This window comes from Camellia sinensis, chromosome 8 (genome assembly GCF_055761805.1).
Source record: "Camellia sinensis isolate YWXY chromosome 8, ASM5576180v1, whole genome shotgun sequence".
Lineage (NCBI taxonomy): Eukaryota > Viridiplantae > Streptophyta > Magnoliopsida > Ericales > Theaceae > Camellia > Camellia sinensis.
In genome coordinates, this window is record NC_138968.1 from 159,938,483 (window position 1) to 159,965,406 (window position 26,924).

A 26,924-nucleotide genomic window follows, 5' to 3' on the forward strand; every position below is an offset into this window, starting at 1 on the left:
TATGGGCAAAATGGGCTAGACCCATTGGACCCAAAAATCACCACACACGCGCGCGCGTGCCGTCCGTCCGGTCAGGCGGGCTGGGCTTGGGCGCGGGTGCGTGGTGTGTGGTTGGGCTTCTAATCTTTTTGGGCCAAAAACATTTGAATTTAATTTTATTTTTTATTAAAATAAAATCCAGAATTCAAATTAAACTGGTTTGGATTTATTGTTCATCCAAACAGAGCCCTTCCCGTTTTCAAATAGAATTAAACTGGTTTGGATTTATTGCTCATCCAAACAGAGCCCTTCCCCTTTTTATCTGTTTGAATAATTAACCCAACAGATTCAAATCTGTTTAAATTTGAAACTAACAGGTATCATACCTGTTCAATTCAAAACCAAGAGCCACCTTTACATCTATAAATAGACTAGCCTCCCATTTGGATTTTACTCGAATTTTCGTACTCCATCCTCTACTTTAAATCTCTGCATTTTGCTGCATTTTATTTCTGAAAGAAAGAGTGTAAACACTTTGTGTGTTCGACGAACGATTAAATTGTAGTGCTGCTTTTATTCGTTGATAAGATCATTTTATCCTGGGAGATAGACGTCCAAATTCTGATAGCACCGTGGAGAGGACGAATCTGTCTTAAGGACACAGTGTTAAACATTGGACTTGATCAGAAAAGTTATTCAAATAAATTAACCAAGTAAGTTGTTAAATTTTATTCTGTTTTTTATTTGTTTATTTAATCAGATTTTATTTTTGTTTTTGTAACAAAATAAAATCTGTGGTTTTATTTATTTATTTATAATTTCGAGTTTGATTTTTGTAATCAAACATATTCTCTCATTTTCTTTATTTCTTTACATTCTTGTTGTTGTTTTGTACACAACAGAATTTAACTTAATTAAATACAGTGAAGATTGTCCAACAAATTGTACCTTATGAGTTATGGTAGGGGTATAAACCAAATCTAGGTTATTTGAGGGTTTGGAGTTGTTTAGCTTTTGTGAGGCTTGCAGATCATAAACAACCTAAATTGGGTGAATGAGCTACCACTTGTGATTTTCTTGGGTATGCGTTGCATAGTACAACTTATAGATTTTTTGATATAGAAAATAATATTATTTTTGAATTAGGTGATGTTATTTTTCATAAAAATAAATTTCTTTTCAAATCTACAAATAGTGGGGGTCAAATAATTTCTAAAAATATTTTATCTATGCCTAGTTCTGCTACTCCATCTCAAGTTTTTTAAGAACAAGAAAATTCTCAAATCCAACCAAGGAGAAGTAAATGAGTTAGGGTTGAAAAAGATTTTTGCCCTAACTATTATCTTTACAATGTGGAAGAAATTCATCTTACGGTGCAAGAAGTTTTATCATCACCTGATGTTATTTTCTAGAGAAACGCTATAAATGATGAGATAGATTCACTACTTTTAAATAAAACATGGAAGTTAGTGGATTTATCTCCAGGCTATAAAACTATTGGGTGTAAATAGGTCCTTCATAAAAAATTTAAACCGGATGAAATAATAGATAAATATAAAGCGAGGCTTGTCGCTAAAGGTTTTAAGCAACAATTGATCTTGATTTTTTTGATACTTTTTCTCCGGTTACTAAAGTTACATCCATTAGACTGTTGATAGCAGTGGCTGCAATTCATGATTTAAAAATTCATCAAATGGATGTAAAAACAGCATTTTTAAATGGACATCTAGATGAGGAGATTTACATAGACTAACCTGAGGGCTTTGTGGAGCCTGGCCAAGAAAGTAAGGTGTGTAAACTAACTAAATCCCTTTATGGTTTAAAACAAACTCCTAAACAGTGGCATGACAAATTTGATTCCTGCATGCTTGAGCATGGCTATAAGACTAATGAATGTGATAAGTGCATATATTATAAAATTTGTGAGAATGCACATGTGATTATTAGCCTATATATGAATGATTTACTTATCTTTGGCTCTAATTTGCATATTATAAATGAGACTAAAAATATGCTTAATAGTCATATTGATATGAAAGATCTTTGTGAAGCCAATTTTATTTTGGGAATTAAATTACCAAGACTAAGGACGACATTTTTCTTGATTAGTTGCATTATGTTGAGAAAATTTTACAGAAATATAACTTTCTAGATTGTAAACATGTTGCTACTCCTTTTGATGCAAGCATACATTTATCTGTTGTAACAAATGAAAAAGAAGTGATTAATCAAAAAGAATATGCTAGCATGATTGATAGTTTGACATATGCTACTGACTGTACTAGACCTGACATTGCATTTGCTGTTGGAGTACTTAATAGGTTTACTAGCAAACCAAGTCGAGATCATTGGCTAGCCATGAGAAGAATTATGAGATATTTATCTGGTACCAAAAATTATGATTTGCTTTATAACAAGTATCCTGCGGTACTTAAGAGATATAGTGATGCCGATTGGAACACTTTGTCAGGTGATTCTCTCTCTACCTAGAGTTTTATTTTTACTTTAAGTGGTGGTGTTATATGTTGGAAGTCTAAAAAACAAACTATAATTGCTAATTCTACTATGGAAGCTGAGCTTATAGCGTTAGCTTCAGCATGTGAGGAAGCGAATTGGTTGAGAGATTTGTTACATGAAATCATTTTTTGGAAAAAACCAATTCCTTTTGTGTTAATTCGTTGTGATAGCACTACTGCTATTGGTAGAGTTAACAATCATTTTTATAATGGCAAATCTGGACCTATTCGAAGGAAACACAGTAATGTGAGATTTTATTTGAGTAATGACATCATAACTGTGAATTATGTAAAATCTTGTAATAATCTTGCGAATCTGTTAACCAAGGCCTTGGCGAGAGATAGAGTCTGGAATACATCGAGGGGGATGGATTTGAAGCCTATAAAATCATAAACCATGTATAAGGATACCCAACTTAGGGACCAAAGATCCTGTTACTAGGTTTAATGGGAAGAACGAATCAAATGGTGGTTGTAAAAAAATGCACTTTTTAATATTTTGTTATCCATCCCTATGATGTAAGTGCATTTGTCCTGTAATGTTGGAGGATTGAGTTTTTATACTCTTAATGAAATTCTGTAGCTCTTGTTGAGTGGGGTATGTAAATTACAGGAACATACTTGACAGATTTCACTTATGTGAGCATGAAAGCGGGGCCGCTTTCTATGAGAATAAGGCTTATTCTTAAATATGCTCATGAAAATTGGGATAAGCATAAGGCCGTAATGTACTGACTATTAAAAGCTCATGTCAACACCTAGATTATTATGTGTGAGCAGTAATACTTTATTTCCCCTAAGTAGTCATAGTTCAAGTCTGAGACCACTACTGACTTTGAAGTAGAGGTTGTTGTTTCACTAATGAAGATTCAATGCAGAGCACACCTTCATAACGCATATTAGTCTATCTTTGTTTTGTAATCTCTCTTATTCTTGTTGATATTAAAATGAGTGGGGGATTGTTGAACCATTTTAATATATTTTATTTATTTATTTATATATTTTGTTCATGAATCTTCTTTTGTCTTATTCATGAATCGCATCTTGTTCATGAATGGAGATTAATTGGAGTTGATGAACTTGGTAGTGAGTTAATATTTGGAGACTCACCATTTTTTCTAGTTTAATGGTCATTATTATTTTTGGTGTAAATTGTAAGGTCCTAGTAGCCTATAAATAGTTTCTCTTATCTTCTCTTCTCGACACAGACTATTGTTTATACTTAAGAGATTATTAGCAAATAAGGGTGTTTTTCGTGGTGTAGCTTTGGGTTCACTATCTTGTGTAAAGTTGGCTAAAATCATAAGACAAGTGGTCGGGCTGTTGTATCCTGGAGGGGACAAACCATAGTTTTGTGACTGCTGCATCGATATTTGGGTTCTTTCTACCGCAGCGGGCTTGATCTCCTTAAAGAAAATGAGATATTCATGCCTCAGTCTGATCTATTTGTATCTCATTTTCTTTACATTATTTATCAATAAAATATAATTTTTTTAGTATTTTCTCTAACAATAATTATCTCTAAATTATAGTGGTTCGCCCCGTCTAAATATATTTTTTTTACAAATTTTAAGAAGTCATCATTTTTTAATTTTTTTTAGAAATTAAGGTGGTTGCTTTCTATATCTATAAAACATTGGATTAAAGTATAAATAAAATAAAAAAATTAGACAAAATATAATAAAATTAATAATTTTTTTATAACTACCATCAATAACCAGCCCTATTTTTAGATAATAAAATAATGTATTAGCTAGTTAATTGATCATGTTTATTGAAGAAGACATTATGCAAATTTTAAAGTTGATTCTATAATAGATGATTTTAATGACATGAAAAAGCTCAATCACAACTCAAAATCCCTCACTTTAGTAAATAGATTGTTTTTATAATTACCGTGTTTTATGGATAAAAAAATATTATTTGTATATGTTTGCATCTTATTTTCACTTTTATATGTCAGCAATTTTTTTTTAATATTTTGTAGTAGTTATATTGCAATCCATATTTTATATTTAAAATTTTTGCTAGTATATATATTTTTGCCCCTATATAAAAATCATCCGTCCGTCCTTCAGTTACTACCATTATTTATAGATATAGAACTCAAAACTTGCACCTGATAAAATTTTAATCTTTCTTCACAAAAAGTCAATTTGATTAACATTAAACAAAAAATTGGTTTCTTCTAATCTCTCAAAACAATTTTTTTTTTTTTTTGGCATGTGTTTTTTTTCAACTCTTAGGCCTCTTCTGGCAACATCACTTTTTAACTCAAAAGTCAAAAAATCACTAAAAAAAAAAAATCAACAATTTATATTAAAAAGTCAAAAATTTCTTTTTCTCTCTACTTTTTGCACATCTTGTCATAAAAAAACTAAAAAATCATCCCAAACATAATTTTATTAACATAATAGTTTAACCAAAAAGTCAAAAAATTACTAAAAAAGTATATTCCCAAACGAGACTTTACTTCAATTAATTTTTCAACTCCAGCATGTAGTTACTTATTTTGAACAACTTTAAAAATAAATAAATAAATAAAATCACACTTAGGATTTGTTTGGAAAGTAGATTGGTTTTTTGGTTACTTGGCTATTTTATTCCGAGACTAAAAGGTCTCATTTAAGAAGGACTTTTTGGTTTTTTTGAATTTTTGTAAAAGAAATAATGTAATGATTATAGGTTAGATGTGATATTTTGTCTTATTGGGTTAAAAAATTTATTTTGTCTTTTTGTGATTAAAATAGCCCCAAATCCAACCCAACTCATCTTCCCAAACAGAGGCTAAGGCTTGTTTTAAATATGGTTTATTTTTTAATTTTTTTATTTATTACAAAAAGACATAAAACAAAGTATGATAAAACCAAAATAAGTCAATAAACTACTTGTTTTTTTTTGTATTATGAGAGTCACAATACGTTTGAGAAAGGCATGAATAGTATCAAAATATCATGTCAATAGCATTTGGCCATGTTATTACCAACCTAATGCTAAGCATGGTAAAAACTCAAGTCCCGTTTAATTTACTTTTAAAATCATAATTTGAATATGTAGTTGTATTTTGAAAATAAAATTTTTATATCTTATCAATTGACATAATAACAACTTGTGTGGGTGATTTTCTGACCACACTGCTCGCTTAATAACCAGCTGGAGAGCACGGGCAAAATAGATGGCACTTGGCTAACCTGTAACAGAAAGAAAAGATTCTGGTTTCGACCACCCGGGGACACTCTGACGATCAAGTCAGTATATCTCTCAAATATAATGCTAAACTCAATGCTCAAAGTACAAAATTGCGTACTTTAGACCCATGGGGGTGGCTCTCTTTTATAATTACCTCAATCCTAATCCCAATACAAGCCTGACTTCTATGAATTCCTGTTTAGTACTTACTTTGGACTCCTTTAGAGATAAAGATAAACTCCCTAAGAGTTTTATCCTTATCTTGGCTAAGTCTCCTCTCATGCTTGGACTCTTGTCCCTTATCTTTTATCCGATTATCTCGGATTCCGATATCTTTGGAGATAACCTCGGCCTAACCGAGATAACCTTAGTATATCGACCAGGACACGTGGCACCTCGGCTGACACGTCGGCGTCACCTTGCTACGTGTTGGCACTCAAAAATATATCCCCACAACTGCCCCCTAGGTTTTATTACCTCGGTATTCTGAGGTGATGGAACCTATATCATTCCGTTTTTTTGTACGTCGGTTTTCAGTATCTCAGCCGAGATCATTATTTTCGCCGACATGTCTTTGTTGAAGAACAAAAACTTCAAGAACCCTTTCACGCGTATGAGCTGTCATACACCATAATTCAACCGTTTTTAGCCACGCATTTCTTTCTTACTAGTTCGTACCTGTGACGCGCCCGTAAGCCGTCTCTCTTCCACGTGTGCCGTCTGACGCATACGTTCTTCTAGGCGTATTGATTACTTTTTGCCGTCGTTTTCATTTTTAACAAAACATCCCTTCGATTTTTCCTTTTCACCTTATTCTCGTTTCTGGAAAACTTTTTCTCTCTCTAGTTTTTCTCATTTCTTCCATTGTTCCAGACCTCAAGCTCTGCAACTGTCCTCTTTCTTCTTCCCGGTGAAGCTTCCGTCGTCTTGTTACTTCTGTAACCATCGTCTGACTGCGGCGATCCTTACACCGGCTTTATTTTTTTCTGGTAAGCAACTGTTCCTTCTTATTTCAGTTCTTCATTATTTTTCTGGAACTTGTTGTTAGCACTGCTTTATTCGAATGTTCAATTTGTGAATCTGAATGTGTCTATTCCATGGTTTGGCCCTTGCCCATATCTTGACCACACGCACTGTTTCACCACTTCCCTGTATTTTTGCCACTGATCTTGGCCCTACATTTCTTGCATTCTTTATGCACTTGATAGACTATCTCTGTTCTTGATTCTAAAATTCCGTTCTTGCTTTCTATTTTTTGTGTCTTTTCCAGATCTGTGCCTTTGATCTTCATCTCCATAGTTTTAGGTTTGGGATTTGTCTGTAGAACCCATAATTTAGGGCAAAACTGAAACATCCCATACAAATTTCTGTACCAGCTCAAACCTAGGTTTTTGCCGAAGTCCCAATAACCCTTTTTTCCGTCAAATCCTTCACTTCTATAAGTTGAACCCAATGTAACTCGCCATCAATTCTTACCGAGTTATTACTGGTACCATAGCCTTAGCCAAACAAGAGAATACCAGGATTACGCTTGCCGATTTCCAGTACTGTTATACCATGTGTCATCTTAGAAAAGACACGGACTATGTCTATTACTTTAAGCCGAGATCCACCGAATATAAAATCGTAGCCGACCTCCCAGACTCCACGATTACTTCATTGTCTCGGGTAATTGGGAGTTTCAGCCAAACAACGACCTCCATCTTTATCCCTTAAGCCGAACTGTTTTGGGAGAAGGAGCTGGTAAGGGCCATTCTTCATAAGTTTTTTTTAATCTTCTTGCATAAAGTTTTCAATATTCTTGTTCTAACGTCTGTGCTGTTTTTATCTTTGTAGTTCTTCCCAAAGAATTTCTTCAATCCTTCTATCACAGCAAGGATTTGAAAAAACTTCTGAACTTGCCAATTCATAAACGAAAGGCGCCTCTGCTCCTCAACTTTATTCCAACATACAGGTCTGCTTTGCTCGACGTCCTTAGAAGGAAGAACAAAATCCTTTCTCCACCATCTGCCACAACGCCACAGACCGCATCCACATCTCGGACAGGCCAGGGGTCAACCTCTGATCCAGCCGAGCAACCGTCAACTTCAGCTCCATACTTGGTTCCAATATCCCAACGCCGCCGTTGACGCCGATCAGTTTCTACTGCCGAGATGGGTCGCCCTAAGCCTATTGCAAAAGATCTCCTGGCCAGCATCCCCTCTGATGTTGATGCACAACCAACTCAAACCCTTCCTCCACCGAAGCCGAAAAGAATAAAGAAGGCTCAACCCAAGGCTAAGGTAACTCAGGTTGAGTCTGAAGATACCTTGCCTATCTCAAAGTTGGCTGAGAGTGACAAACCCCAACCCTCTACTGGGAAGAGGCACTCTGAAGCCCAACCATCAGAATCCCCAAAATCCAAAAGGCCGAGGTCATCTTCTACAACGACCTCGGGGTCTAAGAAGCCTGTTGCCCCTTGGGCCCCCGAAATTACTCTGGAGGATAAGCCAGTCATGGCAAATGATAGTGCCGAGGATATTAATGTCGATGTTGCGCTCAATACTGCTCTGCTGCTACCAGGTGATTTGGAGCGAAACGCCGAGTTGAGCGAATACGAAAACTATGCGTTGATGCTTCAACGCTCTGTTCAAGTAAATGTCTTTCATCTGGCACTTTTTTCCTTTCCTTTTTATACTTAGAAATTTTTGCAATAACTTTTACCTTGTGTTTTCTTCAGGCCATCTAGTATGCCCACTCTTTTTCTGTTCAGTCTTTCGAAAATTGGCAGAAGCTGGTCGATATGAAGAAGGAGTTCTCTTCTCTTCAAAAAACCAACAAAGGCTAACAGTAAAAAATGAAGAAGCTAGAAGACCAAGCTGAGGCAGCCATTAAAGCTCAAACTGATGCCGAAAAAAAGGCTGAATCTGTCGAGGCCATTAGGAAGGTCTCTAAGGCCCAAAGAAAAGAGGCCGAGGAGAAGATGGCCCAAGTAGAAAAAGAGCTTCAAAAAGCCTTGGCCACCAAAGAGGCTGAAATTAAGGATGCCGACGAAAAGGCATACGCTCAAGGTATGGCCGATGTCACGGAGGCTTATGAACTTCAAGTGAAGCAGGCATGCAACAAGGGTTTCACTCTTGGTTGGATGTCTCTTCTAAAGAAACTCAATGTCCTCGAGGACTCGCCTTTCAGAAATGCCGACCTCATTCCTCTTCCATTCCCTCCACCTCCACCTCCACCTCCACCTCCACCTCCAAGTCAAGACGTCAGCGAATCTGAGTCTGAAGATGGTGATGAGGATGAGGATGAGGCCTTGGTAAGGAAATCTAAGGATGCTGATGGGGCCAAATCCCCTCTTCAGAAGGAGCAAGTCCTAGACTTGACTCAAGATAAGGAAGGTGATGAGGTTCCCAAAGATGCTGCTCATGAGAAGTTATCAGCCGACGTCTCATTAGCCGACAAGAGTATTGAAGAAACTTTACAAGAAATTGATGCTGAGCTGACTGCAGAGAAGGCGGCCGAGGTTGCTTCTCAACAATCGTCCGGTCCCAACCCAACTCACTGTCGACGCTGAGGAGCCTTATTTTTCATGTCTTTTCTTTTGAATTTTGTTTTTCTTTGTTTTTTTGAAACAATGTAAGCCCTCCATATGGCCGATGTGCCTCCTTTTTGTTGAATGCTAATACAACTTTCCTTTACTGATTGCTTGTACTTTTGTTTTTTCTTGACTGTTCTGGCACGATTCTATACTTAGAATATTCTGCATGTCTTTCACATACTCTTCTTTTTTGTACAATCTTCTCGGGGTGACACACCTCGGGTAGGCGAACTTTTTGGTTTTAATCTTAACTTGTAAACTTTTAACAAGTGTTGTACATCATACTGGTTTAACTCAACTTGTAAATTGTCCACAAATTTCAACAAGTGTTAAACAATGATTTCGGCTTAACTTTAACTTGTAAATTGTCTACATATTTCAACAAGTGTTAAGCAATGATTTCGGTTTAACTTAGCTTGTAAATTGTCCACAAATTTCAACAAGTGTTAAACAATGATTTCGGCTTAACTTTAACTTGTAAATTGTTCACAAATTTCAACAAGTGTTAAGTAATGATTTCGGTTTAACTTAGCTTGTAAATTGTCCACAAATTTCAACAAGTGTTAAACAATGATTTCGGTTTAACTTAACTTGTAAATTATCCACAAATTTCAACAAGTGTTAAACAATGATTTCAGTTTAACTTAACTTGTAAATTGTCCACAAATTTCAACAAGTGTTAAACATATTTTTCTCCTCTGCCCCTTAATGTGAACCTGAGTTCCACTTGGGTTCTCATTGTGCATGTATTCTAGAGACAATGTCAAGTATCTTGAAAGGAGAACTGAATCTTTATTTATTTACTTCGGCAAATGGCAAAGGAACAAAGAAATTCTAATAACAGAAAAATTTCAAATTACGAGTGTTCCAAGGTCTTGGCAACTCTTTGCTCTCATTATCTTCAAGTCGATATGCCCCATTACCCAGTACCGAGATGATTCTGTAGGGTCTTTCCCAGTTTGGGCCAAGCTTTCCCTCTTTGGGATTCTTCTTATTGCCGACGACTTTCCTCAGGACTAGGTCGCCGACTTGAAACTCTCTTGGATTGACCTTCTTGTTATAAGCTTTTGCAAGTTGCTGCTGGTATGCTGCAAGCTGGATTGCAGCTTTCTCTCTTCTTTCTTCTAAAAGATCCAGATCTCAGGCTAAGAGTACATCATTAGTCCCGTTTTCTACTCCCTGGGTTCTGATTCCTGGGATGCCGATCTCCAGCGGAATGACTGCTTCTGTGCCATAAGCCATGGCGAAGGGGGATTCTCCTGTTGATCTTCTCGGCGTAGTCCGATATGCCCAGAGTACATTGGGCAATTCGTCTACCCACTTGCCTTTTGCTACCTGCAGCCTCTTCTTTATTCCATCTAAAATGACTTTGTTGGATGCTTCTGCTTGTCCATTGCTTTGTGAAAAGCTTGGGGTTGAAAAATAGTTTTTGATTTTGAACTTTGCACATAAGTTTTTGATTAGCTTGCTGTCAAATTGAGTTCCATTGTCTGCAACAATTGCTCTCAGAATCCTAAATCTGGTGATGATGTTTCTCCATATGAAGTTCTTGACATCCACATCTCGGATCTTGGCAAGAGGTTCTGCTTCTATTCATTTTGTGAAGTAATCTGTTACTACCAGCAAGTACTTTCTTTGTCTAGTTGCTTGGGGTAATTGGCCAACGAGATCCATGCCCCATTGGGCAAATGGCCAAGGACTGGATACAGAGTTCAGGTCAGCAGCTGGCTGGTGTATCAAAAGTGCAAACCTTTGGCATTGTTCACACTTCTTCACGTAGGTTTCTGCGTCTTTCTGCATGTAAGGCCACCAATACCCCTGGGTAATGGCCCTGTGAGCTAGTGATCTGCCCCCAGCGTGGCTTCCACAAATTCCTTCATGGATTTCGTATAAAAAATTTTCAACCTGCAAAGGGTGTACACACCTTAAAAGGGGTCCAGTGAAGGATCTTCTGTAGAGGTATCCCTCTGTTGTTAGACTGAATCTTGCCGACTTCAATCTGATCTTGTGTGCCTCCTTGCGGTCGTCTGGCAGTTTTCCTTCTTTTAGAAACGCAACAATTGCGTCCATCCAGCTTGGTCCAATGTCTACGCACATTGCTTCATGCTCTGTGGTTGCTGGTTCAATGCTCGGGCCCGACATGTAGTCAATCATTATTGTCCTTGCTTTTCCAGGTTGTATTGCACTAGCTAAGTTGGCCAACGTATTGGCGTGGCTGTTACCATCTCGGCTTACCTGAAGTAGTCGGCAGTTTTGTAACAAGGCTGACAGTTTGATAACTTCCTTTGCATAGGCCGATATTCGTTCATCTCGGGCTGCAAACTCTCCGGTTGTCTGGTTAACTATTAGTTGTGAATCACAAAAAACTATTACCTCACCTGCTTGCACTGCTGCTGCCAACTTCAGTCCTGCAATGAGTGCCTCATACTCTGCTTCATTGTTTGAGGCCTTGAACCCCAAACGAATTGACTGTTCTAGTACCTGCCTATCTGGGGATATCAATACTACTCCTGCCCCCACTCCTTGTCGGTTCGAACTCCCATCGACAAACAGTCGAAAAGAGTCGCCGATGTAAATGCTACAGGGTCTGAGTTTGTCCTCTTTCCTTTGTTCTTTTGCCTTTGGTTGTGCTTCTCCTTGCTTGGTTAGACATCGCTCATCCTGGCTCAACGGAGCCCGATGTTCGATGGATTTTGGTGTGAACTTGGCCACGAAGTCGGCCAGAACCTGGCCTTTGATTGCTGTCCTTGGCCTGTACTCCAGGTTATACTGGCCTAGGGTGACTGCCCATCTGGCTATTCTTCTTGTCAGGTCTCCTTGTTGCAGTAAGGATTTCAAGGGGTGTTCTGTTAGTACCACAATTTTATAGGCCTGGAAGTAATGGTTCAACTTCTTTGAAACCACTACTAAAGCTAGTGCCAATTTCTCTAAGGGTAGATACCTCGTTTCTGTATCGGCTAGGGTTTTGCTTACATAGTAAACAGCCCTTTGCTCTCCTTTTTCTTCTCGGATTAGTACTGCACTTATCGCATGTTCTGAAACAGCTCCTCCCCGTGTTCTGGATTTGAAAGAACTAGAGTTGTGGTCAAGTACCTCTTCAGGTCGGCCAAAACGGCTTCGCATTTTTCTGTCCACAAGAAGTCTGTGGCTTTCTTCACCAAGTTGAAGAAAGGTCTGTACTTATCTGAGCTACTGCTGATGAATCTGTTTAGGGCTGTGGCCCTTCTAGTTAGCATCTGCACTTATTTTGCTGACGTCGGGCTCTTCAACTCTAGGATGGCCTTGATTTGATCTGGGCTGGCCTCGATGCCCCTTCTAGTCACCAGGTATCCTAAAAACTTACCAGATCCAACTCCGAATGCACACTTCGATGCATTGAGTCGGAGCCGATATGTTTTAAGGATTTCAAAGATTGTTTTCAGATCGGCAAGATGACCCTCAGGCTCCTTGGTCTTAACAACCATGTCGTCGATGTAGACTTCTACTGTTCGGCCAATCAGGTGTTTGAACATTTTGGTTACTAGCCTTTGGTAAGTTGCTCCTGCGTTTTTTGACCCGAAAGGCATTACTCTGTAACAGTACAGGCCTTTTGGGGTGATGAGCGCTATCTTCTCTTCGTCTGGGGGGTACATGGCTATCTGGTGGTACCCCCTGTAGGCATCTAGGAAGCTCATTCTTTCATGCCCTGAAGTGGTATCTACTAGCTGGTCAATCTTGGGTAGAGGAAAGCTGTCTTTGGAACAGGCTTTGTTGAGACTGGTGAAGTTTATGCAGACCCTCCATTTACCGTTCTTCTTCTTTACCACCACTGTATTGGATAGCCATGTTGGGTAGTGTACTTCTCTAATGGCCCTAGCCTCCAGAAGTCTGTCTACTTCTTCCTCTACTGCTTCGACGTGCATCATCGTCGATCTTCTGGCTCGTTGAATTACAGGTATGGCCGACCTGTCAACATTTAGTTTGTGGCAAGTGACCTCGAGGTCAATGCCAGACATTTCGTAAGGTGTCCAAGCGAACACCTCAATATTTGCTCTCAAAAAAGTTTCCAACTCTTTTTCCTCTTCTTTGGCTAAGCCCGAGCTAAGAAGAAAGAAGCGTTCTTCATCCCCATCCTGGATGAGGATTTTCTTCAGTGCCTCTTCGCTCTTCTCGGCTGGCTCTTTGCCGACGTCTTCTAGGACTTTCACGTCCTCATCTTCAATTTCTGCCTTCTCTGGCTCTCGTACGCTGCAGGTAGATTTCATTGCTACCATGGAGTAATTCTTCGCCTGCAGCTGATCGCCTCTGACTTCCTATATCCCATGCTCTGTTGGGAATCGCAATAGTTGATGCAATGTTGAGGGAACTGCCCCCATTACATGCAACCATGGCCTTCCCAAGATGATGTTGTAAGGGGAGGGTGTGTCGATGATGGTGAATTCTGTCTTGATTTTTCTGGTGCCAGCTTGCACCTCAAAGCTTACTGTTTCCAGAGGCCATGTCGGTGTTCCGTTGAACCCAACCATTGGGCCACTGGATTATTCCATATCATCAGGGTGAAGGCCGAGCTCCTTGTAACATCGGATGTACATGATGTTGCAAGAGCTGCCTTGATCAATCAGGATGCGTTTCACTTGGCACTCCCCAACCTGGAGGGATACTACCAAGGCATCATTATGCGGATATTGGACCATCTCTAGGTCGGCTTCGGTAAAGGTTATCATTGGTTCTTGGCACTTTTCTGCCCGATGTCTTTTCTCCCCGACTTGGTAGACATGTTGCAGGTGCTTCACTTTCTGGGTCCCTCCTCGGATTTCGTTTTTGTTGACCTTCGAGTGGATTACGTTGATTATTCGAGGTCCTCCTACCTACGGCTGTTGTGCTGGGAGAGGTGGGGCTGCTGGTGCCTGAGGCAATCTTGCCCGCTCTTTCCTTGTCCTGGTCTCATCGACAAGGTCTCTCAGATGCCCTTGTCTCACCAGGTCTTCCAAATATGTTTTCAGGGCTCTACAACCCTGAGTTCTATGCCCATATTCATTATGGTAGGCACAATGCCTGCCAATGTTTCTTTCCATGAACTCTCCTGGAGTCCTTTCTGGCGTTCTGAAATAGGGCTGGTTCCGAATTTGATCCAGGACTTTGGGAATTGGGATTCGGAACACAGTTGTTACTGCTTGTGTGGCCCTCAGTTCTGCCTCTTGCCTGTTTGTTCCATTGTTACCTCGACCTCGATTCGGCGAGCCGTTTCCTTTCTCTTGTTTTATCTCCTTGGTTCCCGACGTGTCTTCTTCGGCTCTGGCGTACTTCTCGATTCTCGCCATGAGCTCCTCCATACTTTTTGGCAATGTCTTTGTCAAAGACTTTCGTAGTGGACAGTTATCTTTCAAGCCGTTCTTGAAAGATACGACTGCCACCTCTTGATTACATTTGGGTATTCGATTGAACACCTCATAGTATCTTTTTGCATAGGCCCTAAGGCCTTCATCCTTGCTGATCTTCAGAGCCATCAACGCGTCCACCCTTAATGGCTGCAGCTTCTTTGTTACAAACCTGGCCACAAACATCTCGGCCAGGCCTTCCCAAGTCTTCACGCTTCCCTTCGGTAGTTTGTGGAACCAATCTGATGCAATCTCCCCAAAGGATGAGGGGAACACTTTGCAGAGCCTATACAATGCCATTGAGTTCAAATAGAGTCCAACGTGGAAGTTGGGGTCTGACTTACCATCGTGTATTTGAAACCTCGGCATACTGAATCTCTTCGGCACCTCAAACTTGTCTAATTCCACCGAGAATGGTGTCCTCGGCTTATCTGGGGAGGTTACCTCGGCGTAGGCATTCTGTTGCTTCCTTTTGAGGTAATCTCTTAAGTCTTCTTTGCTCCGCCCAGGAGCTCGGCTATCCTTTGACTTTAGTCTTTTCGGTATACTACTCTCGGTCTTGTGGTGAGCCCTTTTCGACCCTTCTCCGTGAGTTGTGTCGAAGCACAATGCCTGCCCCTGAACATGCCGATGTCCTTTGGGGTCTGCTTCTTTTGTGCGATGCGTCCTCCGTGATTCTTCTCTTCTTGACTCTCTTCGTCCGACTTCCCTAGAAGGTCGGTGAAAGTATCTTTCGCTCCCGTTATGCTGAGGGGCTACGGGGATTGTTTTCTGCCCTCCCTTCTAGGCATTGGCCGCTGGAATCGGCGTGTCCTGTAGCGGATATGGTGGCTGCATGACGTTATTTTGCATCATGAAATTGACGACCGACTGTAGGTCTGCCAATTTGTTTGCCATATCTCTTACCTCTTCATCCCTCTGTATCCTTCCAAATTTGGAGGTCGTCCTCGTCGTAATATCTATTTTGATCAGGTTTTTTTGGCGCGTCGCCAGTCTGGCCGACGTCTTTTACTCCATGAGTTTGTTCATGAGTTTCTGCGTTCGACCTTTCTCCTTCGCCATCAAGGTCAATTGGTCTCCCACTCCTAGTAGGAGTGTCGTCCCCAATCTTTTCCTTTTGTCCGTTACTGGCCATCTATCCTACTTTCGTTCCCACAGACGGCGCCAAATTGTGTGGGTGATTTTCTGACCACACTACCCGCTTAGTAACCAGCTAGAGAGCACTGGCAGAATAGATGGCACCTGGCTAACCTGTAACAGAAAGAGAAGATTCCGGCGGTGGTTTCGACCACCCAGGGGCACTCCGACGATCAAGTCAGTATATCTCTCAAATATAATGCTAAACTCAATGCTCAAAGCACAAAATTGCGTACCTTAGACCCATTGGGGTGCCTCTCTTTTATAATTACCTAAATCCTAATCCCAATAGAATTCTAACTTCTATGGATTCCTGTTTAGTACTTACTTTGGACTCCTTTAGAGATAAAGATAAACTCCCTAAGAGTTTTATCCTTATCTTGGCTAAGTCTCCTCTCATGTTAGGACTCTTGTCCCTTTTCTTTTATCCGATTATCTCGGATTTCGATATCTTCGGAGATAACCTCGGCCTAACCGAAATGACCTCGGCATATCGACCAGGACACGTGGCACCTCGACTGATACGTCGGCGTCACCTTACCATGTACTGGCACTCAAAAATATATCCCCACACAACTAGTTAGATTATTAGTTCAATTGCTCACTTGTGTATAGTTACTTATTGAGAGTTTTGGAGATCAATTTTGCATAAACAAATTTTAATTAATTCATCATCTGCGTGGTGGCTAAGTGGATATTGCACTTACCTTCTAGACGGAAGAGCAGAGTTTGAATCCTGGGGGTGTATAACAACTTCGGTTGACTATGCTACATTCCAATTGAGACTATACTTTTTGTTGTGGCTGTGGATCAGGTTTATTGTGTGTTTTGGTTATGGTCCCTTCCTTTAAGTTGAGAATTCATAGATGTTATGGTACCTCACAGAACATTGTGGTTTCAAATGTTTAAAAAAAAAATTTGATTAGCTCTCGTCGAGAATACAAAATAAAACCCTCCAATTTTATTTTTAAATTTTAAAATTCAACATTTAATCTGATCCAAATGAGATAGATTAATTAGACTTGTCACGTGCAACATTTTCACTTAGGACCCATATGTTTGGACGCCATCACAATTTTGAGTGGACTATGATGGATACACAGTGCATATAGCTCATGCTTGTTTTGTTTGTGGCCTCTGGATTAGTAGTCCGTTCAGATTAAGATGGGCTTTGGACGAGCGGATTGATAGTCCGGGCGAAGAGGTAGAATTACAAAAATAGTTCGTCGGCTTAGTGAGTTGCTGGATGTCCGGCTGGTCAACCTGCCGGTCAACCGGTCAACTGATTTTTTTTACTTGTTGGACATTTTTTTTAAACATTAATGTTTAATATTTTTGTATTTTTTGTTAAGTAAAAATCATAATTTTATTTGTTTTATTATTTTTATATTTATTTTATATAAAAATAATTTAACAATCCCTTCACTAACAAAACAAACACAGTTTTACTAATCTCCTCATTATCAATCACATCCATTCTATTTCTGAAAGGACTTTGCTACATACCCCCACTGGGAGTCGAACCCCAGTGAGGTGGCAGCGTGCAATTCGTCCAAATCACAAAAAAAAAAAAAAATAATAATAATTTTTTTTTTGACCAATGAAAAACCTCCGTACTTGACCCCAGTGAACCCCACTGGAGTCTTAGGCATTTTTGTTTATGAAAATAAACAAAATCTTATTTCTAAATCGCCTCTATTCTATCCTGAAAACAAACCAACTTTATCTCCAAAAGAATTTGTACTCTGCTTGGCTATCAAGAAAATACGCCACTTTTGACTTGCCATTAATACCGCACTACTACAGGATTACGTGCCCCCATCTTTCCCTGTTTCACTATCTTACTCCAACTTATAAGTTTATTATTAAGCCTTATTTGTCATGGCATAAAAAAATTAAAAAATTATCATTCTATTTAAGTCATATTATTTTATTTAAATTATATCATTTTTTTATTATATCATTTCAAACACAACTTATATTTAATTCATATTTTATAAAAAATTAAAAAATATACTTATTTAGATCATTCTAAATCACCCTACAATTTTGTGATATAAGTAATTTATATGGTCATGGCCGAGGTTCAGGGTACTCTTTTCAAGATTTCAGCTTTGAAAATAATTTTTTAAACTTAGTTTATATAAAGTTTTATCTTGACTTTAATTGAGTCCAACAGTAAAATTGATATCCAAATTAGTAGATCGAATCGACTACCAATGAAGTTATAAATCTTTTATATATATATATATTTTTTAAAAATTATATAAAATTGAATATTTGTAATTATATAGTAAAGTATAACAAGCTAATCCTTTCAAAATTAATTATTTCACTATCTTAAAAAGTAGACAAAAAAATTATTTCAAAAAGTACAACAAAATGGACACTCATAAGAACATAAATTATAAAAGAAAATGCTAATTGAATCAGCACTCTACCATAACCGCCTACATGGACGGGTTTAGGATTTGAGTTTTGAAGAAGCAAAAACACATTCAATTTTTCATCGAAAAAAATTATTATAAAATTTTAAATTTTGATTTATATCAGCATCAAAAAATGAATAATATTACTATTAATCGAATATTCTTTTGTCAATATAATTGAGAACAAAAATATAATTAGACATATTTTTCATATGTATTAACTTAACAAAATATTAACTATTTTGGGAACCTAGCTAAAAGTTAACTTTTTGATTTTTTAATTTTTTTAAGTCATATCACCTCTCTACTTATTTATACATTTTTTCAAAAAAACTAAAAAAAAAACTAAAAGAAAAAATCTAAAAAGTCAGCTTTTAACCTATTTCTTAAAGCATATGTCTCCGTTGAGTAAAGTTAACTATTTGAAAATGTTATAACCGCCACTTTTTATAATATATATAAAAACAATTATGATAAACTTGACATCAAAACCTTAATTAATATATTTCTCAATAAATATGATCAAGTAATTTGCTACAAAATCATCTGCCATTTTATTACGCAGTTTAGTTTTGAAAAAAATTTATAATTGAAAATGTATATTTTTATGAGTGTAATAATAATCTGTTTCAATAAGAGATTTTAAATTTTATTAATTTATTTTAAGAATGTTATGTTAAAATAGACAATATTTTTATTTCTAGACAATATTTTCATTTTTAGAGAATGAACCAATAAAAATAAATGCAAAATAAGATGCATAAGCAAATTAAAGTGTGATTTATAAAAAAAGAAAAAAAAAACATAAATGCATATGAACATAAAACAAAAATAGAAACAAATAAAAGAATACAAGTAACTTTAAACAATATAAAAATATAACAAATAGAATAGATCAATATTTCATAAAACTCAATGTAAAAATTATTTTAAAAATTTTATAATGTAAATAATTTAGAGAGTGTTAACTATTGAAAATTTGAAAGTATGAAGTATTCTAGTTTAAAATTATCTTACTAATTACTAATATAATATACATAATTTCTACAAATTTTAGGAGGGCGATTACCTTTGTCTGCATCCCTCGTTGACTAAAAATTTAGAGGTTAATTTTATAAAATTAATAAGATGAATTGGTATGGTAATTGCTGTTAAATGGGTTGCGATTAATGTTGATATATTTATCAAAAATGTATTGAAATATATAAACAATCATCAAAATTTATACAATTGCCTAAAATATGTATTAACCAACTCATTTATATTTTTAGTGGTAGGTGAAAATGTAGCGCTCGTGCCTTTTAAAGCTTTTGGTAAATATATTTGAATCCTTTATTCTATTTTTGGAACCTTTGGTGTTGTTGCACTTTAGTTTTGGAAGGGTACAAATTGATTTAAACTTGTTGGGTTTGGTTGTTCGCACTTATTCTTCTCAAAAGTTCCTTGGAGACCTAGATATTCCATTCTAGGGTCGACACCAGCCTTCCTAGGGTCGACCCTTACCTGTTGATGAAGTTCTGGAGGTGTTGCTGGAACATAGGGTAGACACCAGTCGGGGGTGGTGTCGACCCTCTTTTGTCTGTGTGTTGGTTGCTGGAAGATAGGGTAGACACCAGTTTGGGGTGGTGTCGACACCTACAGTGCAGTCAAAACTTTCCCAGGTTTTTTTTCCTCTTTGGTGTCGACACCACTGTTGCAGGGGTCGACACCTGCGACTTTTCCCAGATTTTTTTCTTACGGTTTGGACCTACCTTTTTGGGGATATTTTGACTTAATATTTTGAGTTGACTTTGGGGCTTATATCTATTTTGACCTAGTACTATATAAAGGTTCTCACTTGACCTCTTCTCTCACTTTTTCTTCCCTTTCCTCTCTCCAAACCGTGAAACACCTTCTCTCTCTCTCAAAAGGTACTTTTACTCTAAGATCTCTAGATCTACTCACCTAGAGTGATCTTTTCACCATGGTCCTTTGAGATGGATTGTAGATCTCGTCAAGGGCTTCCTTTTGGTCTGAGTGGTTCGTGGTTTCGTCGTTGGTGATTTTTGGGTGGTTTTCTCTCCTAAGCTTGAAGTAGGGATTTCCTTGTTCTTTTTCAATACTTCGTCTATAGATAGACATGTGGTAGTTTTGTATTGCATGAAAATCATATTCATGTTGGATTTGTTTGAAATCATGAGTAGGAACCTAGGGTTGGTTGTTTGAAAATGGTTATTTTATCATTGATGGTTGTCTTGGGCTAATTGGAGTGTAAATTAGCATGTTATAGTTGAAAGAAGAAAAAGCCCTAAATTATATTTTGATTTGGTAAATTAAAATGGAGGGTAGTTAACCTATATTGTAAATCTCTATTGTTAATGCGAGTTGGGTGAAGGTGTTGATGCCTAAGGGGGTTAACTTTGGTTTTTGTAATGGTTTTGAAATAAATGTAGTGGATTAATGTGAGTTATGACTTTATTATCAACGGAATTGGTTTTGTAAAACAAAAGGGATGGAATTGATTTTGTGAAAACAAAAGGAATGGAGTTGGTTTTGTGAAAACAAAAGGAAACGGAATTTGTTTTATGAAATGAGAAAAGTATCTTTGATAAGTATGAAAATTGGATTGTTGTTTCTTGAGTGTTAAACTCACACACGTGGAGGTTGTATCTTTAATTACTGTGTTAGTGTTATTGGTGGGTTTATGGTCTCATAGTAATTGAGTCTTTAATGGATGTACTAAATATTTACATCTAGAGGTTTTGTCCTTGGTCATCGGTGGAGGATGACACGGCTGTGTTGAATTGTCGTGTATGCATTATACCATTGTTGATTGAACATCATATGTGATGAAGTGTTGAGATACATTATATATGTATGCTTGCTCGGGAGGAGGTAGTTATGTGTTCATATACTTTAACACATTGCTTGTATCTTGATGGTTTGTGTATATGTGTTATACATGTTGAATATGCCCTGTTGTGTTGGATTAGTGGTGTTATACCTTGCGCTAAGAATCAGAGGTACCGTGACCTTCCAGCTAGTGCCTGGAGAACTGACTGCGCTGAGAATCTAAGGTACCACACCCTTCCAGCTAGCACCTGGTAAACTGATTGCGCTGAGAATCTAAGGTACCACACCCTTCCAGCTAGCGCATGGTAAACTGGTATGTTGTTTGTGAGAGGTATATCTTTGGCTTACTACGCACATAGCTAGTAAAGCAAAGTTTTGTTGTTGATATTTCAGTGTGTTTGGGAATATCATGGATTGTGTTGATTACGGTTTTGGAGGGCCGAGTTGCCTCATTGGTTTATCTTATGCATGTTGGTGAGTTGTTATCTCTTTTTTATAACGGTGCATGTATAGATTTGATTGTATCAGGAAGAAGCCAAAATGTCATATTTGTCTTTTGGAAGGTGGGAAGGAGAACGGATTTTTTTTTTTAAAAGAAACATATACTTTGAAAAGGTATATCTGTGTGTGTTTAGAAAATGGAAGAGAGTAATGGGCTTAGTGAATTTATTTCCTAAGGTATTGTTAATGTTATGAAAGATTGAGAACGAGGATTAATGAAAGGAAAAGAAAATTGAATCGCTTAAGGCGTTGATTGAAATGGTTGATTTCAAGAAAAGTTCATACGTATGTATATTTTGTATAAACTGTCACATTACTATTCTAGTATGAGATTGGGTATTCATGATCATAGCTATCTGTATGTTGTTATTGTTGAGGACCATGTTGAGATCCCTACTGGATTATATGTTCATCCCATGTTGTTGAATCTTTTTGAGGTGTTGCGCTGAATGTGCTGCAAGATTTGGATCTTCTGATTTGTTGGCCACGGGGCCTCTCTTATATGGGCAGAATGCCATATGTGTAAAAGGGTTGCACCCTTCTTCTTGATTTGTTGTTAATGATGTAAGCCCAAGGGCAATTTATTTATTATACTCATGTTGTATTTACTTGCATACGAATAAGAGCAATGTTATTCATTTCTACGAGTTGAATATACGAGTTTATTTCCGCATGTTATCTCTGAAATGGAATTAAGTAAATGAAATTGGTAATACTTCAAGTAATAAAAAGTGGTGCGTGACAGAAAACAAGATATATTTGTAATTTTACTTTTACATTTTTGGAAGAATTTGAAAACGATTTAATAGTTTTTCTATTATAATCAGTTAGTAATTATTTAATGGACATTATTGGGGAAGAAGAAAAAAAAAAAGAAGTGACTTTTGAATAGAATACCGTAGAAAAATCAGAAGTCAAAATCAAAATTTTGTTGCGTAGAAAAATCAAATTTCAAAATTTCACACTTTGAGCAATGTCAATAGTATCCAAACTCGTTCAAAACAAAAAAAAAAAAATTCATCATACAAACTTTCGATGTATATATATATACGTATCAGCAACTAGTTCAAATCATCATCTACAGACTATAATAAAATCAAATCGAGAGAGAAAGAGAATGAGTTTCCTTGCATGGAGATTGGCGGGCACAGAGGGTGCGTTGAACCCTCTTCGGGCTTACAGTTCTCTGCCTCAAGTCACTTTTGGCCCGAAAAGGTAATTTCTATTCTTTCTTTTGCTCATTCATAGTTTTTTGATTGTGGGTTCTAAAGTTTAATGCCTGATTCAAGTATTTTTTACATGATTCAAGACTTTGGTTAGTGGGTTGGGGGGTGAGTAATCCGTTTGGTAGCTGAGAAAATGCTGGGGAAATGGAAATTATTTATTTTCATGTCTGGTGAATTGAGTACTGTTTTTGGTAACGTGGGTTTGTTTAGCTGCTATGATTTTGAACAATTGCTAGTCTTTTACATGCAGATTGAAGTTACACAATACAGATAACTCTGTTTCTGCGTCGACTGCCAATGAATTGCGCCATGACAGAAACCCTGTTAATGCTGAGAAGTTGAAGGCTGCCCCCGTAGGGCTGTCCAGAGGTAGGTTTTAACCTTCTTAGAATTCTTTGATGTCTATTCATTTTCTTCTTGAATATGTGATTGTAGTTTCAACCTTGGGTTTTAACTTTTAGTTATATGGGGGATGCTAGTTTGAGTTTTACTTGAATGATGGGTCTTTGATTTTGTGTTCTCTGTTCATTTCATTTTTCTCTGTTGGACCAATGATAAATATTTGTTCCTGTCATTTGACTCTGCAAAAAAAAAAAAAAAAAAAAAAAAAGTATACATTGGAGAGGCTCGGCCCAACAGTTAGGCTTGTCATTAGCATCTTAGTGGCATAGGTTCCAATCAAAGGAACAATCTGTCCAGTAATTGGATAAAGTTGCGTACATCTTCTTCTCTCCAGACCCCGCTTTAACAGGAGTCTCATGCACTGAGTAGTCTTTAGAAGTCAATGTTTAATTAAGAACAAATTGCATTATATTTAATCTTAGTACATAATGTAATAGTCTTCTCATCACCCTCAAACATGTGTACACATATGATTTGACATACATTTGAACTAATAATCTTTTCTGTGTTGTGTCTTCACTCGTCATGTTCTTGTTTTTCACTACATTCATTGACATCACCACAAGACATTCAATAATGTGAAGTCTAGCATGGTTTGCATTCTAATCAGATTATGCAATGCTTTTGAATAAAACTTTTAGAGCATTAAAATTAACGAATTTTATAAGAATAAGAAAAAGGCTTTACAAGGATTTTCAATAATTATGAATGAAACGATACCCTACAGCATTTTAGTTAATTAAGTTTATGGAACTTTTTCAATGGTAATTATTTATGGTACCACGAACACCAATATGAATCAATCGGCATCAATTCATCCTTACGTGATATTTGCTGCAGAACAAATCAATGAGGGAAGAATTTATTTGTGGGTAATTTATTATGTCCGAGATGCAATTCTCTGATGCATCAAGCTCTTTTTAAATTGGAATTATGAGGAAAATATACAATTTTAATTGCTTCTTGTATCTAGACCGTATTTGCTTAAAGCATGCTAACACTCGGTGTTCTGCTCCTGTAACTTTAGATGTGAAGGTATTTGCTGTTGCTACTGCTGCTGTCATTGAAGGTGCCACCTATATTTTTGGACTGTCAGCGTCTAAAATAGAGGTGCAAAATGTAAGTACACATCTTCCGTGCTTCGACTCTTAAATTTTTCTCCACATCATGGACTTTTCATTTTCAAATTAGTAAATGACAATCAAAGAGAACCTCGATAAGTTTTTCTTATTGTGTATGTGCACACAAACACATGCCCAAATATATAAATGACTAAACCGCATGGGTGAAATTAGTTAACTGATAGAACTATTTTATATTTGTGTAAATTATACTGAGCAAATGGGTTTTATTACAATCTGCCTCCTTGCCTCCTTAAATTTTCATAACAAATTAAGAGAGCCGTCAATATATCAATGGTTTTTGTTGATGCCGTGCTATACGTGTCATTAAATGTCCAATTTACGTTTTACTAAAAATATCCTAGCCACATACACATTAGAAGAAAAAAATATCGTTTGGATGTGATATTTTTATCGTTTTACTAAAAATATCCTAACCACATACATATTGGTAAAAAAATATTTTTACTAAAAATATTGTTTGACAAATTTGTTTTTTTATTTTTTATAAGAAAAAAAGTGAAATGCTTATGGTTTGGATATGACATTTTGTCTATTGACTTATTTAGCCTATTTTATCTTTTGTGCTTTTTTAGTTCCAACTAGAATAGCGAAACGAAGCCTTAATCTGACAATGTTTTGAGTGTCTTTGTCTACACATTGCATTCATTTCTGGGGGAAAAAAAATTTCACTTGCCGTCTATTTATGTTTTTTTGACTTTGCAAAAACGTCCTTGTGCTTACAAGAGAAATATGATATATTTGACAGAGTGAAGACATCAAAGCTAAAGGGAAAGAACTGGTTCAGCCAAAAATGGAGATGCTCAGGGAGCAATTGACCCCCTTAAAAAATTGGGTATGTGAAGTCAAGAATTCTGACTTGGATTTTGGGTTTCGGATTTGTTGATGAATTTATGAAGAGAGAACAAATTTTTTACTTTAGCTTCTTTTTTTTCACTTCTCTATTTCCTCCTCAGATCACTCTATATTAGTATATGATCCAAACACTGAGAAGAGTTTGGTTGCTTTACTTGCAAACTAAGGGTGACTTTGTAATTACAGGTAGGAGACAAGCAGAAGGAATGGCATTGGGAAAGAGAGAGAACTATCAAAGAGAAACCTATAGGAAAGGAGCTTTCCAGGACTATGGGTCCTAAGACTCCACCAAATTAATTAGGTGTGAATCAGTTTCCATAAATAATGCATGTAAGTATGGTTTGAAATGATTTGTTGTTTGTTGTTGTACAAGTTGCTTGCTAGGATTGCTGTTTTTTTATTTGGAAGTGATTTGTGTAATTGATTTTGAGACTAATAATTGGAGGGATCATCTTTTACACTTGTGGCAGAGTAAGCATATTGAAGGAGATTCGTCTGTGGTATGATTGGACTTTTTCATTCCTTTTGGCTCTTCATTACTTAAATATAAATCAAACTTAACACTTGTCACATAATTGGACTAAGAATTTTTATGAATCGATGAGATATTTTAGAAGTGAACTCTAGCCATCAAATTTGTGCCATCTGGCAATTATGCATGTGAAAGGGTCGCACTGGGCTGGTGGTGGTGGTTATCTATCACGCGAGAAAAAACAAACGTGTGATTAGATCAATCAAGTGATAGTGGTTTGGCATCAAATATTTTTTTCCTAAGCTAAGACAGAGTTGGGGAGTGACGATTGTTCTGTCTCTTAATAAAAGTATTTTAGAACTCAAGTTTGTCTTATTATTAGAGAAATGCGAGTACTCTCTAACAGAATTGACGCTTCACTCTATTATTGCCTCTTATTCTTGAAGGGGTGATCGGGATTAAGCCACGTGACAATACCTCGAAAACAAAAGACTACTCACTTTATGGGGTGGGCTTTTCGTTCTCAAATCCATATGCGGAGAATTATTCAACACACTAAAATATAGTGGATGGGGTTCAATATTCATGCAAAGCCAAGTTTGAAATGATTCATGTTACAAAACCAAGATGACCAATCTTATTAATAATAATAGAAGCTAATAAATTTTGTAAAATTGTATCTATTCGTATATAATAATTATTAATATTACTATTATTATTATTATTATTTTATTATAGAATATTTGACTCTTGGAGATCTGTCTATTCTCCTTGGAATTTAATGACTAAACAACTACTTTTTAATCAATTTTATTTAATGAAGATAAATAAATAATTTACAGGTAAGAGACAAGCAGAAGAAATCGCATTGGAAAAGAGAGAAATATCAAAGAGAAACCTATAGGAAAGGAACTTTCCAGGACAATGGGTCCTAAGAGCATTCGCATCAAGCTTAATAAGTTTTGAACTAAATTACAATTTAAAAATCACTTTTCTATTTTGTATAGTTTTCTTTTTAAATACACCATCTATTAGACTCTCTATTCTAACTTTAGTTTATGGGTAAATTACAAATACACTTCTTGAGATTTGCTTAAAATACAGAATGTTCCCTGTAGTTTGAAAAATTACAAATACCTCCTTGTTAGTAGTTTTTATTTAACAGAATTAACTAAAAAAATGAAATTCATAATTGTTTTCCTATACAATAATAAAATTACCTAAATTATTAATTAAAACATATTTCTAACATCATTAAAAACTGTTAATTGACTTGATAATTTATTAATAAAAATGACAATTTGTTATGA

The 26,924-nt window shown here is 36.7% G+C and overlaps 1 protein-coding gene across 1 annotated transcript; it reads left to right on the forward strand.

Moving 5' to 3' along the window:
* The first annotated feature begins 22,450 nt into the window (after positions 1–22,450).
* Positions 22,451–25,601, forward strand: LOC114320334 (uncharacterized). Its single transcript, XM_028267495.2, has 5 exons — positions 22,451–22,732; positions 22,994–23,112; positions 24,173–24,264; positions 25,036–25,122; positions 25,329–25,601. The coding sequence occupies exons 1-5, from the start codon at positions 22,491–22,493 to the stop codon at positions 25,437–25,439; spliced, it is 651 nt and encodes a 216-aa protein (XP_028123296.2). The 5' UTR covers positions 22,451–22,490; the 3' UTR covers positions 25,440–25,601.
* The last annotated feature ends 1,323 nt before the right edge of the window (positions 25,602–26,924 follow it).

Bases quoted from the DNA above. Each gene is read 5' to 3' on its own strand.
- LOC114320334 (XM_028267495.2), top strand. From the start codon at position 22,491: ATGTCAATAGTATCCAAACTCGTTCAAAACAAAAAAAAAAAAATTCAT. The intron at 23,113-24,172 runs GTAGGTTTTAAC...CTGTAACTTTAG, and splicing joins CCCCGTAGGGCTGTCCAGAG to ATGTGAAGGTATTTGCTGTT. The intron at 24,265-25,035 runs GTAAGTACACAT...TATATTTGACAG, and splicing joins CTAAAATAGAGGTGCAAAAT to AGTGAAGACATCAAAGCTAA.